This window comes from Lissotriton helveticus, chromosome 3_1 (assembly GCF_964261635.1).
Source record: "Lissotriton helveticus chromosome 3_1, aLisHel1.1, whole genome shotgun sequence".
Taxonomy (NCBI): domain Eukaryota; kingdom Metazoa; phylum Chordata; class Amphibia; order Caudata; family Salamandridae; genus Lissotriton; species Lissotriton helveticus.
In genome coordinates, this window is record NC_136061.1 from 1,139,965,137 (window position 1) to 1,139,980,716 (window position 15,580).

General features: G+C 42.4%; 1 protein-coding gene across 2 annotated transcripts in view; it reads right to left on the reverse strand.

The window, feature by feature from the left end:
* The window catches only part of RIF1 (replication timing regulatory factor 1), a 357,947-nt gene extending 346,949 nt beyond the window's left edge, over positions 1–10,998 (reverse strand). For both annotated transcript variants that reach the window (XM_078681750.1, XM_078681748.1), the window contains exon 1: positions 10,557–10,998. In XM_078681750.1, coding sequence (XP_078537876.1) covers positions 10,557–10,660 — 104 coding nt within the window. In that variant the 5' untranslated portion in view covers positions 10,661–10,998. The remainder of the gene's footprint in view (positions 1–10,556) is intronic.
* Between the last annotated feature and the right edge of the window lie 4,582 nt (positions 10,999–15,580).

Sequence of the window (15,580 nt, forward strand, 5' to 3'; positions counted from 1 at the left end):
ACTATGCAGTTTCAACTCCTTGTTTGGCAGTGTTATTACCACGGATGTCAGCAACAAGGGTCTAGTTGCTGTGCTGTCGCAATTGGACAAAAAGGGGAAGGAAAGTATCATTGCTTGCGATTCAAGGTCTGTTTCCTTGTGAGGAGAAATACCCCATTATTGAAAGGGAGGCTTCGGCATGCGCCTGGGCATTGGAGCATTTTAAATCTTTCATTAGGGGTAAGGCTTTCACACTTCGTTGCGACCATAAACCATTAGTGAACATTTTAAACATGGATGGTGCAATCACTGCATCAGCTAGACTTGCAACGAATCTCCATGAGAATACAAAATGTTATTTCTAAGATATCTTACGTACCTGGCAAAAATATTGTGGTTGCCGATTTTCCGTCCAGAATGTCAGTCATGCTTGAGAAATGTGAAGACAGTAAATAGAATTATTTACAGCTGGCTCTCTCCATGATAATGGATTGGCAGACATTGACAAAACAATATGGGGCTGTGAGTACAAGAAGGGTGGTATTCTTCAAGCTGTTATTTCTTATGTTGTTCAGGATTGGCCTAAAAAACGAGAACTTTTAAGCTCCTCCGACAGACCTTTCTGGGAAATCAGGTCAGAGTTAACCATAATGGAAGATACTCTTTTTAGAGGTGAAAGGATTATTCCCCCTGAAAATCTTCGCAAATGCATTATTGAACTTTGTCACGAGGGTCACCCAGGCATCGTTAGAACCAAGTCAATTATTAAAAGACTGTTTTAGTGGCCAGGGATGGACTCTCAGATTGAAAAATTTGTAAGGGAATGCATCCCTTGTGCCACTTCTGACAAGTCTTTAAAAGCATTTCGCCCACCCATGTCCACAGGGTTGTTACCTAAAAACCGTTGGGAAGTTGTTGCTGTAGACATTATGGGGCCCGTGGGTGAATCTCATTCCTACCTCATTGATTTGTTCTCTAGATGGCCTGTGGTTAAAGTTGTCAACAATGCAGATACAGACTGTTTTACAATTTTTAGATGAAACCTTTGTTGCTGAAGGTATTCTTTCATGCATTCTTAGCGATAATGGTGTACAATTTGTATCTGTTAAAGCTAAAACTTACTTTAAGAAATTTGGTATCACCCATCAAACCACTTCCCTTTATTACCCGAATAGGATGGTGGAAAGATTTAACAGGGTCCTAAAAAGCGCCATTCATTAGCGTTCAACAGTAACCTAGATTGGTCTACTCAAGTAGGAAAGACCGGTTGGGCTTACTGTGTCACGTGCAATGATGCCACAGGTTTCTCTCCTTTCGTACCCGAGGTCTGAATCCTCGTTCTAAATTTAGTCCAGCCTGGTTAATCTCTTCTGATGCCCAGCCTTAGCCTAAAAGTGAAGTGCGGGCACGCATGGAGTTTATGCATAATAAAAGCAAAGCGTACTATGATGCCAAACATGGTGCCAAAGCCCCTGTTATAAGTATCGGAGATTGGGTATGTATCAAAACACCTGGTTGGGTTCCTAAAAGTGAAAGCCATTTTTCTGAGCCTATTCAAGTGATTGAAGTGCTACTAAATGCTGCACGAGTTAGTGATGGAAAAGTTTGGAAGTTAAACAGAATTGCTAGAAGCAACCCTCTTCCTTCTGAACAGGCTATGGATTATGATTGGTTATTTGATGAACCAGACAGTTATGTTACTGGTGAGGTTGTTTCAGAAGACAGTGGGGTTCACTTTGACTCAGCTACGTCTTCCAGTAGTAATGACACTAATTCAAAACTTTTGGAAATATTTGTTCTACTTCTTCTAGTGCTGACAATTTACAGCTATCTCAAGAACCATCTTCCTCTTCATCTACACTCAATGAGAATGTTTCTTGTCATTCGTTAAGGAAGAGGATGGTTCCGTTGAGGTTGAGGGATTACATTGTCGGTAATAAGTAAATTGCTTACATTGTCAGCGATAAGTATATTCCTTTTTTTAGATTATATTTTTTTTCCCTTTTCCTTTTCTACTTTTATTCTTCCTTTTCCGAAGAAATGTCACTGAAGGATTCTTCCTTTAATTGGATCCAGTGTTCCTTGTAACACCGCAAGGCCAAGAAAATTCCTGAGACGAGAAATCACCCAATCGGACTAACTGTACCCGTCCACTAAAGAAACAAGCTAAGCAATTTCCATGCCGCCTTTGTTACACCTATCCTTCTTAACCTCTGCATCAGCAGCCCATGATTTACCGTAGCAAAGGACACTGATAAGTTAGGCGGGATCAGAGCTGCTCTGCCTCCATTATCTAGAGAACTTCTAATTTCCTCAGTAGCTTTTTAAGAGGGCAGATTCTGTGCTATGTCTGGCCGTATATCCAAATTGAGTATAGTCCAATAGGTTATTATCCTGGACATGTCAAGCCAGTTGCTATTTCAGGATCTTTTCAAACAGCTTACCTGGAAGGTGCAGGCAAGATATCGGGCCATGGTTATTTGGGTCAGAAGGATCATGGGAGGTTTTTTAATAAGGGGCAGAACTAGTGCCTTTTTCTACTCTGAAGGAAACTGCCCAGAGGAGCAAATGCGGTGGAAAATAGTAGTGAGCTTGGGTACGATGGTATCAGCAACTAATGCTGCTATTTTAGGAGGACACAGGTCTTAAGGAGAACCAGATTTTGCTGATTTGAGCAAGTTAACAACCCTCTCAATAGAGGGTGGAGGGTAATAGCTAAAGGTGCTATTCAACTATTGGTTTTAAAGAACCTCTCAGTCCTATGGCACAGACGACAAAGAGGTGGAGAAATTATCATCAACTTTCTCCCAGAGTACTTCCGCCACTGAATCACAAAAGGATTGGCTATAATCGATGCAATTTTTGATGGTTAGCCTGGTTAGTTTCTGTATTGTCGCAAAAAGCTCTTTTGCAGAATTTGACTCTTCTTCCACCTTAGTGGTAAAGGCGACTGACTTTTCCTGATCAATTTTTGGTACTCAGCAATACATTTTTTATAAATGAACTTCCTCCTTGGAGTAAATGGCTATTCACTTTTTTTCCTGTCTACGACAGCGCTCTTATACTGTTCTAAGTTTATCCCCGAGTAAGGACTAGGGCCTCCATTTTCTGAAATAAAGAAGCATCTATGGGTGTGTCCAAGTGAAATTTAAAATCGCCTACAACTGTAAAATTATTAAGTAGGATGTTCGCCTCAAGAAAGCTATTGATTGTGCAAATAAAATGAGTACGGAAACCTGGTGGACAATAAATCAGCATGCCGCCGAACAAGTAATTAACCGTTGTGTGTGCCAAAGGTAAAGGCTGAGGGAAACTAACCTTTATATGAGAGTAGTGTACAAGCGCAATGCCCACGATGCGTTTTTCCACCCTGTCAAGTTTATTAAAGGCATATCTGGGTGGAAACAATTTAGGAACATTTGATTTCAAATGGGTCTCTTGAAAAAACAGGACATGTGGGGCGCAAGAGATTAACCATCTTATTAGTGCCCCATACTTGGATTTATTTAGTATCCCATTAACATTTACTGATTGAATACAACACCTACTGCACCTACTAGTCATTGTTCTTCCTCTTTTCAAACTTGATTATAAACTTGTGCTTTCTGTATTCTTAACTAATACAACTCGGCTTTTACTCATTGGCCAAAATCAAACTATTCGCCGACGACATTATTTTAGATCTGTATCCTGATAGACCAAATCTAGATCAAGCAATAGGCTAATTTATTAGATTCGAACCGATTGGTGGATATAAAATCAATCAGAGTAAAACCGAGGTATTGGTGATGAACTCTGACTGTAATTTTCTACCGGAAAACTCGAGAATCCAAGCTCTCAAAGAAGAATCAATTAGATACCTGGGGATCTATGTCTCCAACCAGTTTGATCAACTATTTAGTCTGAATTATGGAAGAATGCTAAATAAAATTAAACATCTGTTGAATAGTTGGACATTATTGCCATTGACTTTAATTGGCCGGGTCCCCTTAGTAAAAATGTTGATCCTTCCGTTAATGATCTTTCTCTTTTCTAATGTACTGCTAAGAATTAAGTCCCAGAATTTTAGAGAGGTTGATTCCTTGATCAGGGGATTTGTCTGGAATAAGAAATGCTCGAGGGTAAAATTGAGTATACTCCAGTTGGAAACTACGCAAGGGGGCTTAGCTCTACCGAATATGCGTATGTACTATATGGCAGCAATAATGGACCTCACAGCACGTCTACTGAGGTCCAATGGTTTATTTAACATATTTTTCTTTGATAAGATGATACGGGAGGGTGGATCTCAAGTTCTGATCTTTTTAAACAGCAAAATTACCAAAGAAAGGTATAAGAATATTCTGGACATTGCTTTTAGACTGCAATCTTTATTTAAGCAGGGAGGGGGTGGCAGGTTTCAATACTTGAAATTGGAGGAGTGTAAGAGTTTGGGGCTTCAGATTCAATTAAACAAACTTCGAAAATGGAAAGATCTAGGCTTTGGTAATCTGGCATCATTCTTTGTTGCACAGAGACCTATTGCCTGGGAGGAAATTGTGGACAGAACTGATAAGTTAAAATCTGGATTTCTGCAGATAATGAATTTTATAAATAAATACAATTTATCATTAAGTATAACACCTCTGGCCACTGCCATATTTAAAATAGGATTAACAGGGATAGGTAACTGTTACAAGTTCCTGAGAAAGGGTGTAGAATCTCCCTTAGTTGATGAAATTTTAGTTAAAATCTCAGGAAACCAACTGCTCCTTCTCAAAACAGGAATGGGAATGGATTGCTCAGTTGGGTGGCAAGAGTCTTCGTGCAGCCAATTTTAAGAGAATGTCTTTTATATCGCGTTGGCTGGCTCATCTAACCCCCAAAGCGTTAAATAGGCACTTTTCGGGAGTAGAAAATAGATGTTTTAGATGCCAACGCTTGGAGGGGGGGGGGGGTTGACTGGCTTCATACTTTTTATACATGTCCCAAACTGGGCAATTATTGGTGTGAAATTTTCTCTGTCGTCAGTCGGGATATTAACAAGGTAAATGAACCTGAAGCTGAGATCGCGCTCTTTGGCATCTCAAAGAAGAGAAGCGATTGGTCTGGGCAATCTGTATGTTGGTGGCCCGCTCTTTAATAGTACAAAACTGGAGGTCAGCGGAGATACCATCTTATTCTAAATAGGGGAATAAGATGAGCCGGACCAAAAAATTTGAAGACGCATATGCCAAAAGAATAGGATCCACGAGAAACTTTATTAAAAATTGGAAGTACCATAACAGTGAACTTTTCGCCTCCTTATAATATTTCCATAGTAACAATATGTCAATTTGAAAATGTGCACTTTATGCCTTCTATTTCCTTATAGCAATGGGGGTTATTTTTTTAATCCAAGCACTTTAGCACAAGACACTTTATGTATACTGATAGTAGAAGCCAGTCAAGTTGGGCTTGTGGTATAGTGTGTTGGTATAATATGGTAGTATTATGCACTTAGCACTTTTTGCACGAGGCACTTTATGAATAACAACAATTTTGGCCGTAAATGTAGAATTAGGGCCATCTAATCTATTACGATATTGTGATAGCAAACTGGTATTAGGTAATAGGAAATGTCAGATATTGTTTAGGTGGCTAAGTACAGAATAATTAATGTCAAATACAGGATGATTTTATGTCTTCTACCTCCTTATAGCAATGGGGCCTATTTTGTATCCAAGCACTTTAGCACAAGGCACTTTATGTATATTAATAGTGGAGGCCAGTTAAGCTGGTCTTGTGGAACAGTGTGTTGGTATAGTATGGTAGTATTTTGCACATAGCACTTTTTTGCACAAGGCACTTTATGAATAACAAGTTTGGCCAGATATGTAGAAGTAGGGCCACTAATTATTTTTTAGGACATTTTTCTTATGCGATGTATAAGCTGCTATGTACAGAATAATTATGGTTAACCCCTCCCATGCTCATGACGAGCCACAGTGCTCCGGTGCTCATGACGAGCTGAGCTCATTATGGCCCTTAGAACGCTCGCACGCTGGGATAATTCCCCTGCTGTGCTGAGCATTCTGAGGAAACGGGTGTGGCCATGACAAGCTCAGCTCGTCATGAGCACAGGAGCACTGTGCCTCATGACGAGCTGAGCTCGTAATGAGCACGAGGGCACTGTAGGCGCCCGCCCCCCAGCACAGCAGAAAAATAACCCCAGCAGCCAAGGGGTTAAATATATGAAGATTTTACTCAATGTTACCATGAGCTGCTAAAAACCCTTGTAAAAGATATATGGTTGTTTTCTTTTCTTGTTTATCCTCTGCTTTGCTCAATAAAAAAAAAAAAATTAAAAGTTTATGAAAGGCATATCCTTCCAGAATGGCACCAATAAAGTCAGGATATGATTGCAAGTAAACCCACGTCTCCGTGACAAAGACTAGGACCGGAGAATGTGTGTCAATCAGCAGAGTAAATGCAACATGATCTATCGAGAGTTGAGGTTCTAATTACAGCACTCCTAAATATTACAGTTATAATAGTCTGGACATGAAGTGTAAAGCCCTAAGCACAGAAACACTAATTATCATAGAGAATACCACAGGGAACAAAAACAAAGTTCTATTCGATAGGGGGGTTCCAGAAAAATTCAGATATAATCCACTTTAAATTTCTTCAGTCTTTCCTTTATTGTTGTTCAAGTTTCATAAAACAGATTCTCCCAGCACATAAATCGCCAACACGTGTTTCGTCCCACACAAGGACTTCATCAAGGCATAGATATGGTAGAAAGGTGTCTTGTCTGTTCATCAAGATAGATGCAAACTGCAGTACTAGTGAAGCAAAGCACCATTTATGTAGACAGATGAGTGGATATCTGCAGTGTAGTGCAAAGAATTGGTTCAGATATGTCTACAGGTCGCGACACAATCAAATACGATAGAGTGACTGCGCTCAGCAAGTATAAACCGATGTTGTAGTAGGAAGTCTCATGTTACAAGGAAGTTTTATATTCTGGGTAGACGACCAATCGGTGCTTATATTACGTTTTCGCAACCATGATAAGTTGCTGACAGGCAAAATTAATGATCGCGCTTCCACACGAGTCCGTCTCCCGCAGCAGCAAAAACATGATGCTTGATCCTGGCACGTTTAAAAGTGAGCAACACATGCTAGGTTCTGCTTTAGTTTGGGGTGTAACGTTACCTTCTGGCCGATGCCTGTCGGTACCTGGCACAGCCTGAGCTTTGTCCGCAGCAGAGAAACACTACTGGTCGCAATACTGGTCGACGATACTACTTAATATATATATCATGTGAGTGGCTGTGTGACTTGTGGGATGTGGATGTAGTCCTTACATTCTTGAAATCATGGCCAGCTAATAAGGATCTCTCCAGGAAAAATCTGTCAGCAAAGTTTACAATTCTTTTCTGCCTCATTTTCTACAGACTAGTTTCAGATGTTCATGTTCTGGACTTAAAACAGGTAGAATGTTTACATCTTCTGGTGTAGTTTTACGGATCTCTAATCTTACTAAGATGCATTCACATTGTATGAGTTATCTGGCTTTCATGGATAATCATTAGCCTTACGTAGTGCTCTGCTTAACGGCTTATGCACCAGGTAATTGCCCCAAATCACTGGCCGGCAATTACTTATTGCTCTATAGAAGCCTTTTGTGACTGTAAAGTCAGTCACTTTATCCAGATGAGTTAAATGGTTGTTGTCAGAGGCAGGTATAGGACACTTCTTCATTTGGTGCCATTCAGAGCGGTGCAATGGCCTCCAAGTTAGCACATCAAAGAATGTTCAACTCTATTAAGGACACAGAGGTAAGGATTATCCCGCCTGAATGCATCGTATTACATTTTGGTTATGTACATAATGAATGTGATATTTTCAAATGCATTGTTATTCCTAAAATACTGCCCACCTTTGTTTTTATAGGGAAAAGATTTTGTGATATTACGTACAGGGTATATTTTCCCCCCACAAGCTCAGACGGCAAACAAGGTTGAATGCAGGAGTTTCAGACATAGTTTGGTTGAAACTTTCCAGTTCATTCAGGGAGTTTTGGCTTACCATCGCAGGAAGCAATCAGATGACATAATCCATGAGGCTGGCTGAAGATCAGTGATGGACATTGTTTGTTGCAAATGTTAAGGTTCTGTTCTGGATAGGATTCAAGCAAAGAAAGAGAAAGGACAATGGGGACAGCAGGCCTTATAAGGCTTCCTGAGCCCAGATTGGTGAAAAGGGTGCTCATGTCATAGGGTAGATCCTGGGAAATGAAGTAGTGTGGAATATTGTAATATTTACTGCAACTTGATTGGTAGATGTGTTTTGCAGTAAAGTAAGAGACGCATAATCTTATCCTCTCCTCCGTCTCCTTAATAGAACTGAAAATTATTTGACGAGAGCTTTAAAAAAGGTTTTGTTTTTTTTTACAAAAATTAAATTAAATTAAGGGACAGCTCAATAAAAAAATTCTATTTTTCGAACAGTGTTAAGCTTTTTTCCCCTGTTCTGTGTTTTCAATTATGCAAGGCTATTAGATATCTGCACAAAGCACTTCACAACATGCCCGCTTGTGACTCGGTGGAAACGGCTGAAGCATAGTTTCAATTTTGTTCTCTGCAGGAGCAGGTCCGCGCATCTCAGTGGCATAGCTGCAGCTATGTCCACGCCTTTTCATATTTTACAGACTGTTTGCCAGCATAGGACAGGCTCTGTTCTCGCTGCAGGTATGCGTTCAGGTCTGACAGGCAAGAAGTGGACTTCCACCACACCTCTTCCCTCCTAAAATGATCAGTGGGCAGAGCACGAACACTGCACCCGCCTCTTATCTGTGCAGCATACTTTGTTAACTTACTGGGATACAATGCACACAGAAAACAAAAATGTCTATAATGTGATTATTAACTTATAAGCAGTGGTTAAAGAGTTTAAATAAATGTATAAACACAATGGGGTCGGGTCAGACACTTACCTAAAACAAACAAAATATTTGGGAACTATTTTGTTGGCCTTTCACCTACAAGTAACTGTATATAGCTAAATAGCACGTGATGCACACACCTTAAAATGACAAATGCAAGTTAGACTCATCTTCGAGAAATGCATTTATCTACTAGGAAAACCCAGCTGGTTAATGCAATCAGTTCAGGTTTCTGTCTGTGTAGCCGGAGGGTCGCCGATCTGAATCTTGGTTGGTGCACCTGGGAATAGTATTGTGCATCTATAGTTCTTTGAGGGACCTGTCTGACAGAAAGCACTATGAATACATACCAGGAGTTTAAACAATGTATAAAATAGGCTGCCACATTAAAAATAAAAAATGTATTGCACGCAGTACAAAAGGCAGGTGAATGCAGTAAAAGATGAGTTGCCACATAATTAGCAAAAGATGAGTTGCCACAAAATTAGCAAAAAGATTAAGTGTTTACTGTGCGTACCAATCAATGTTATATTACTATGACTGAAAAGATTGGCAATGGCATAAAAGTGTGATCACAGTTTAGAAAATACCTAGAATAAACCAAACGAAGGAAGTAACCACGTGTTTTAGGAGATAACGTGATACACAACGAAGCAGGATATATAGTTTCCATACACACACACACACACACACACACACTACATAAACATTACTTATATCCAAGTGAAAAACAAGACTGAGTAGTCCGAAAAGAGTGTTAAGCCTCAGCGAAATCAATTGATAAATAGAGGGCACTTGCGTTTCAAATGACCGCCCTGCCATGAAATCACGCAAATCATAATGCACCCAAGCTTCCCGTGATGACCTAGGGAGGTTTAGGAGTCATCCAAGAACAGCCAAAATCAATTTCCATTACACTGTCATTACTGGGTTAGATTTACCCCAAAAACACTCTTCAGAACCCTAAGTGGTAAACCATAAAGTTCCGGTGGGTGAGGGTTCCATAACAAGAGGCGTGTCGTTTAGTGATATCTCAAGTTACAAATAAGCAGGGTATAATAAGGATGCCCAAAATCGACAACAGTATATGCACCAACCAATTATTAGAGAGTGACAAATTAACAGGGACAGTGTAAAGAAGATCTGAAGCAGCACAGACACAAGACTTCACAGCAAAATGTACCACTTTGGTGGAAAATAAAGACAATTGTCGGCATTAGGCCTAAACAGTAGCGCACTCGGAGTAAAGACCTGCATTTGCGTTCACGTAATCCTCCGCTCAGTGACAGTATCACGTGACCAGCTACAGGCCACCTACACCCTGACCACGGCAGGGTACTCTAACGTCATAGCACACTGAACTGCATGCTGTGCTGCTGGTTGCACAAACCAGGCCACAGTGATGATAAACTACGACAGGCTGTCTCAGGGTCTCAGCATGTTAAGAAGACTGTGCGAAGTGAGCGACCGAAGCAGAGACGAATCAATAAGGGATCTGTCCAGAATGACAGGGAGGGAATGCACAAGCAAGGGTTCACACTGGAGCACTTTCCAGACTGAAGTGCCAGGGGCCGGCAGTGCCATGCCAGCCCCCGGGTCGGTGGGGTGCGGCAGAGTCACATGGCTCCTTCTTTTAAGACCATATAAGCGATGCTTTCGCACTCACTTGGCCAGGGTGAGGAAGGCGTCCGTCCGCTCCGTCTGCGAGGCCGAGTCGTCCTCCAGGATCTCCAGCAGGGGCTGCAGGTTGGGGTCCTCGGCACGCGTCATGGTGCCCCCAGACGATGCAGCGCTTCAGCGGCCCAGACAGACACCAACAAGGAAGGGATTGGCAAACTGCAGGGAGGGCAGAGCAGAAATACGGTCTGATCTGCCAAAGCCAGGCGTTGCAGCTGGGAGCCTTGCGGTGTACATGCAGCTGGGGGGGAATCCTGCCCCTTCTGCGCCGGCTGTGCGGGGGCCCGGAGCAGTGCTCGGCAGGAGTCTGTGGCGGGAGCTGCGGCTAGCAGGCGCACTTTTCGCGGGTCCTGCGCTCAGATCTCCCAGCCTCGCCTCTTTTTCCCCGCGCTCTGAAGCCTCCTCCCCAGTCTCCGCCCGGCTAAAATGGCGCCGCGTGACAGAACGTGTGCAGTGCTCACAATCGAGGCAAGAACGCATCGATGGAATGTTACAACAATCGTTGCCAGGCACACGTTGGTAAGCAAGGGCAACCAAGTTTCAAAAACAGCTCAAATAACGCAAAGTTCACGTAACGACATGGACAGAAAAGACTGTTCAACTCTAACCCTTGAAAAGTGCTTAAGACCGGGGCGCAACTATGTCCGAACTTGTGAGGGGGGGAAGCAGCGGTAAAACTCCCACCAAGGGCGGGATCCAGCGCTGGTGGCGGCCGATAGGAAAGTCTTTTTTTGGCGCTCTCCTCCTCTCCACGAATTCCCTCACTACCATTCTCCAACAGTGCACCTCAACTCTCCAACATGGCCAATTTGTGAGGCACATTTTATTTTTTATAGTGCTACTCATAGTTCACTACAGTGGTCGAAGTGGGGGAAAAAAAGTAGGGGAACTGTGGGCGGAGAATAAGAGGGCGGAATAACCCAAGGATTGAATCAGTGGGCGGAGCCAGAGGTGTGGCCAGAATGCGCAAACATCCTAATTTTTTGTATTTGTTTGGCATTTCACTGCCGAGTTCAATCAAGCGATTGATACACATGCTTTTTAGGTCGAGCGACCTGTCTCAATGCGCATGCGCATTTAGCGGAGCGAGAGATAAAGGGGCTTAATCAGAGCAAACCGAGATCGGGCGATTCCATGCAGTGCCCGTGAAAAGGAGCTCAATGCGCAAGCGCATTGACATAGAAAAGCGCATGCACAGGAAAGACAGCCATCTGCCGGCAGCAGCTTCACTTCAAAGGGATCATTTCGCACTCTCAGGCATTTCTCCGCCCTAATTTATTCACTGCCGACGGCCAGCCGTACTTTCACTTTGACGGCGCCAGGCCGTCTCTTGTTTAAGTTACTGGTCAGCACTCCACCCTACCCGAGCCGTGTCTGCACACAGATTTCTTGGTCAGCCCTGTACCCTCCCAGAGCCGTGTTTGCTAACAGCTTTCTTGGGCACCCTCGCACCCTTCCAGAGATGTGTTTGCACACAGATGCTCACCCGCGCACAGAAGTGGTGCACACGCGTCACGCTTCTGTGAGCAGACCGGCACTTGCCTTTCCTCCGCATGTTGCAGCACATGTTAAAAAAAAGGCTGTAGCTTGGATGTTACGCTGTCCCTTTTAATATATCGCATTATTTTTACATCCATCCACGCAGCCCTTTACAAATAAATGCCCATAGCCACTGTCCATCCTACAGGGTCGGATTTAAGTGCGTTACACGCTAATTTCTAGTAAGCCCTGTTTGAGAACAGCGAATCCACCCTTAATGTGCACAAATGTTACAGTGCACGAGACGACAAGGAATGTCAGCACAAATTACACACCCTATCTATTCATTTACTGCTCCAAATTCCGCAGTCCAAGAACAACACATCCCCCTAGAGATGGCCAGTGCGAAGAGACAGGGGCATGGCACTAATACGCCATTTCGTCATTTGAACTTATTTTCGGTGAAAGCCAAAGGTTTCACAAACAGGCACGGAGCGCGTCCAGCGAGGCCATCCAACACAACTGGAAAGACTTCAGCCTCTGATTCATAGCAATATCTGGAGCACTCACTGCATCTGACTGAAAAGCGAGCCAGGGGCACACGCACATACTTTCCAACTGCATGAGCCGTCTTTGCAGTGGCTTTCAGAGCCACAGGGAGCCATGCACACAATTCTATTACATTTTCAAGGCTATCTTTACATGCCGGTTGCCCCTCTTCTTCCCGTTGGCTCACTGCACAAGTGTTACTGGGACAGAGAGGGGGCACAGCATAGAGAAAGGGGTCACCTCTACCTCCCAAGTGGACAATAGCAAATGCGTCACGGTCCGCCATGAGTGCATTTAACATGGACAGCAATGTGGGAGGCTTCGTGCAGGCCTCCAGATGTCGCAGCCCCACTCTGCTGCCATTCAGTGCCCATGCGCTTAACTTCTAAAGTCACCGCCTGTTGTGTCCCAACGGCAGCTCCCTCTGTGATAAAACCGCAGGATCAAAGGCATGTTGTCGTAAAACCTCGTGCTGCAGACCGGACAGTCTTCCGCTCTGTGAAAGCCGCGGGGTCTCCTTTAATTGTCCACAGACAGCTGCCGAAGTGAATCTCGTCACATCTGTTTATTTCCAAAGCCCTACTTCCTTCCTTCCGGCAGCTGTGGGGTGCAGCCAATAATGTGCCGTGGCTCCTCACACGTTTCAACTTCTTTTTTTTATTTTTTTTTTAAAAGTATTTTTATTGTAAAACAAAAGGGTTTTTCTGGCACACACATAACACAGAATACAGAATACAGAAAACAATTAATGCATATAATAAATCAAAATTATTATCGAGAAAAAACAATGTAGTACTAAACATAATCTTCAGGACATAAAGAAGAAAAGAGGTGGAAAAAAAGACCATTGATCAAATTAATAATACATCAAACTACATTTGCATTTAACCTTTCCTTCCATCTATGTACCGGTTCCCAAATTTTCCTTCCCCATCTTTTAATCCTTTTACCTTTTTTCCCAAATATACCTTTTTCGAGGTTAAAAGTCCCTAATAATAAGGCAATCCACTGCTGTATTCCCGGGGGTAGGGGGTCCAGCCAGACTCTAGCAATCAGCAACCTGAGAACTGCCATCGCTACAAATATAAATTCGCTATGTTCACCTTCGCAGTCCCGAACTCCCAGCATAATTACTGTCGGCGTTAGAATCACATTTAAGGCAAGTGTGTGAGCCATAAAAACCTCAATACCCTTTAATAAGGGCCTTAATTTGGGACAGGTCGCAAAAATATGTATACTATCTGCGGCAATAGCATTACATCGCCAACAATTAATCCCTGTAGTTGCGCCCCACTGTGCTATGCGATCTGGAGTATGGTAAAGTTGATACAGCGTTTTGAAGTGTTGCGATTGTAAAGGGGCAGAATAAAATACTGAACCTCCTAACTCCAAAGACTTCAAGAAAGACTCGCTCGAAGTCCCTAATTTTCCCTCCCATTTATTACCAAATCTGTCAGTATCGTCCTTCTTCGTCTCAGCCAACTGGGCATAGAAATACCTAATGGAGCAGACCCCACTTTGCGCTATTGCTTCCATAATGTTGTTTGTATTAAATCCACCTGCCCCACCTTTTTTCTTAGAGAGAAAACTCCTAGTCTGCAGATACTTAAAGAAGCTATATCTTGCTATATTAAATTTAGCCATCAGATCTGAAAATTGAAGTATGTTACCATCTGAGTTTAGCATATCTCCTATATTTTTAATACCTTTGCTGTTCCAATCTGCCATAATGGTATCCGAAAAAATTAAAGGTGGTAAAGACTTATTCCTATACAAACTAGTATACCTGTTAAATCTCCCTAGTCCGAGATTTTTTGCAACAGCAGACCATACATTATAGGCTGAGGCCACAGTCTTGAATCGTGTACGTTTGTAGTACGATGAATCTGTACAATTTAAAAAAGCATTTGCGGAGTCTTTACCCAGAACAATTGAATAAATCATAGTTGAGGTAGCTTTAACTTTCAAATCCCCTTCGTTTGCTCCGATTAAACCTTGGATATATTGTAATACCGATGCCCAATAGTAGAACCTAAAATCAGGAACCCCCCAGCCTCCCCTGTCCCTTGGCAGAGTCATAAACTTATATGCCCGTCTTGTCTTCCCATACGACCAAATCAATCTGTTAAGAATCGACTCTAACTTGTTAAACTAAGTAGACTCAAAAAAAAGAGGAATTGTACGAAAAAAATAAAGAAATTTAGGAAGTATGAGCATTTTAATAATATTAGTGCGGCCCACTAACATAAGCCTAAGATTATTTATCCTCAGCAAGTCTGAACTAACTTTCTTTAATAAGGGCGAGATGTTCTGTTCAACTATTATTCCTAAGTTAGAAGAAATTTCAACCCCAAGGTAGACTGCTGCAGGGACCACTCGTGGATCAACACATTGGGCTGCGCTATTTTTGATAATCTGTGTTTTGGCACTGTTAAGCTTATAGCCAGAAATATTGCCAAAATTTAGGGCTTCTTGTTCTATTTCACCTATTGCCAATTCAGGATCAGGGGTAATTATCGCGACATCGTCAGCGTATGCCAATACTTTAAGTACTATCTCGTTTACGCACATGGGAGGAATACGGGGATTAGAATCAAGATTGCGTAAATACGGATCCATATACAATGCAAACAAGAGAGGAGAGCTAGGGCAACCTTGCCTTGTTCCTCTCTTAATCTGCACTGCCGTTGTTAATTCCTGATTGATTTTAATTCTAGCTATTGGATCCCTATAAAGCACCTGAATTGCTTTTATAAAATTGTCACCAAACCCCAAAGTTCTCATTAAAACCCACAAATATTCCCAGTCAACCCTATCGAAAGCCTTCTCGGCATCTAAAAATAAAGCCGAGACAGGGCCGCCAGAAACCTCCATGGCATCAAAACAGGTAATCACAGTCCTGACATGTTCTGTAGTCCCTTTCCCCGGGATGAATCCATGTTGGACTGGGGTAACTAATTTTTCTATGACAGCTGACAGCCTTGT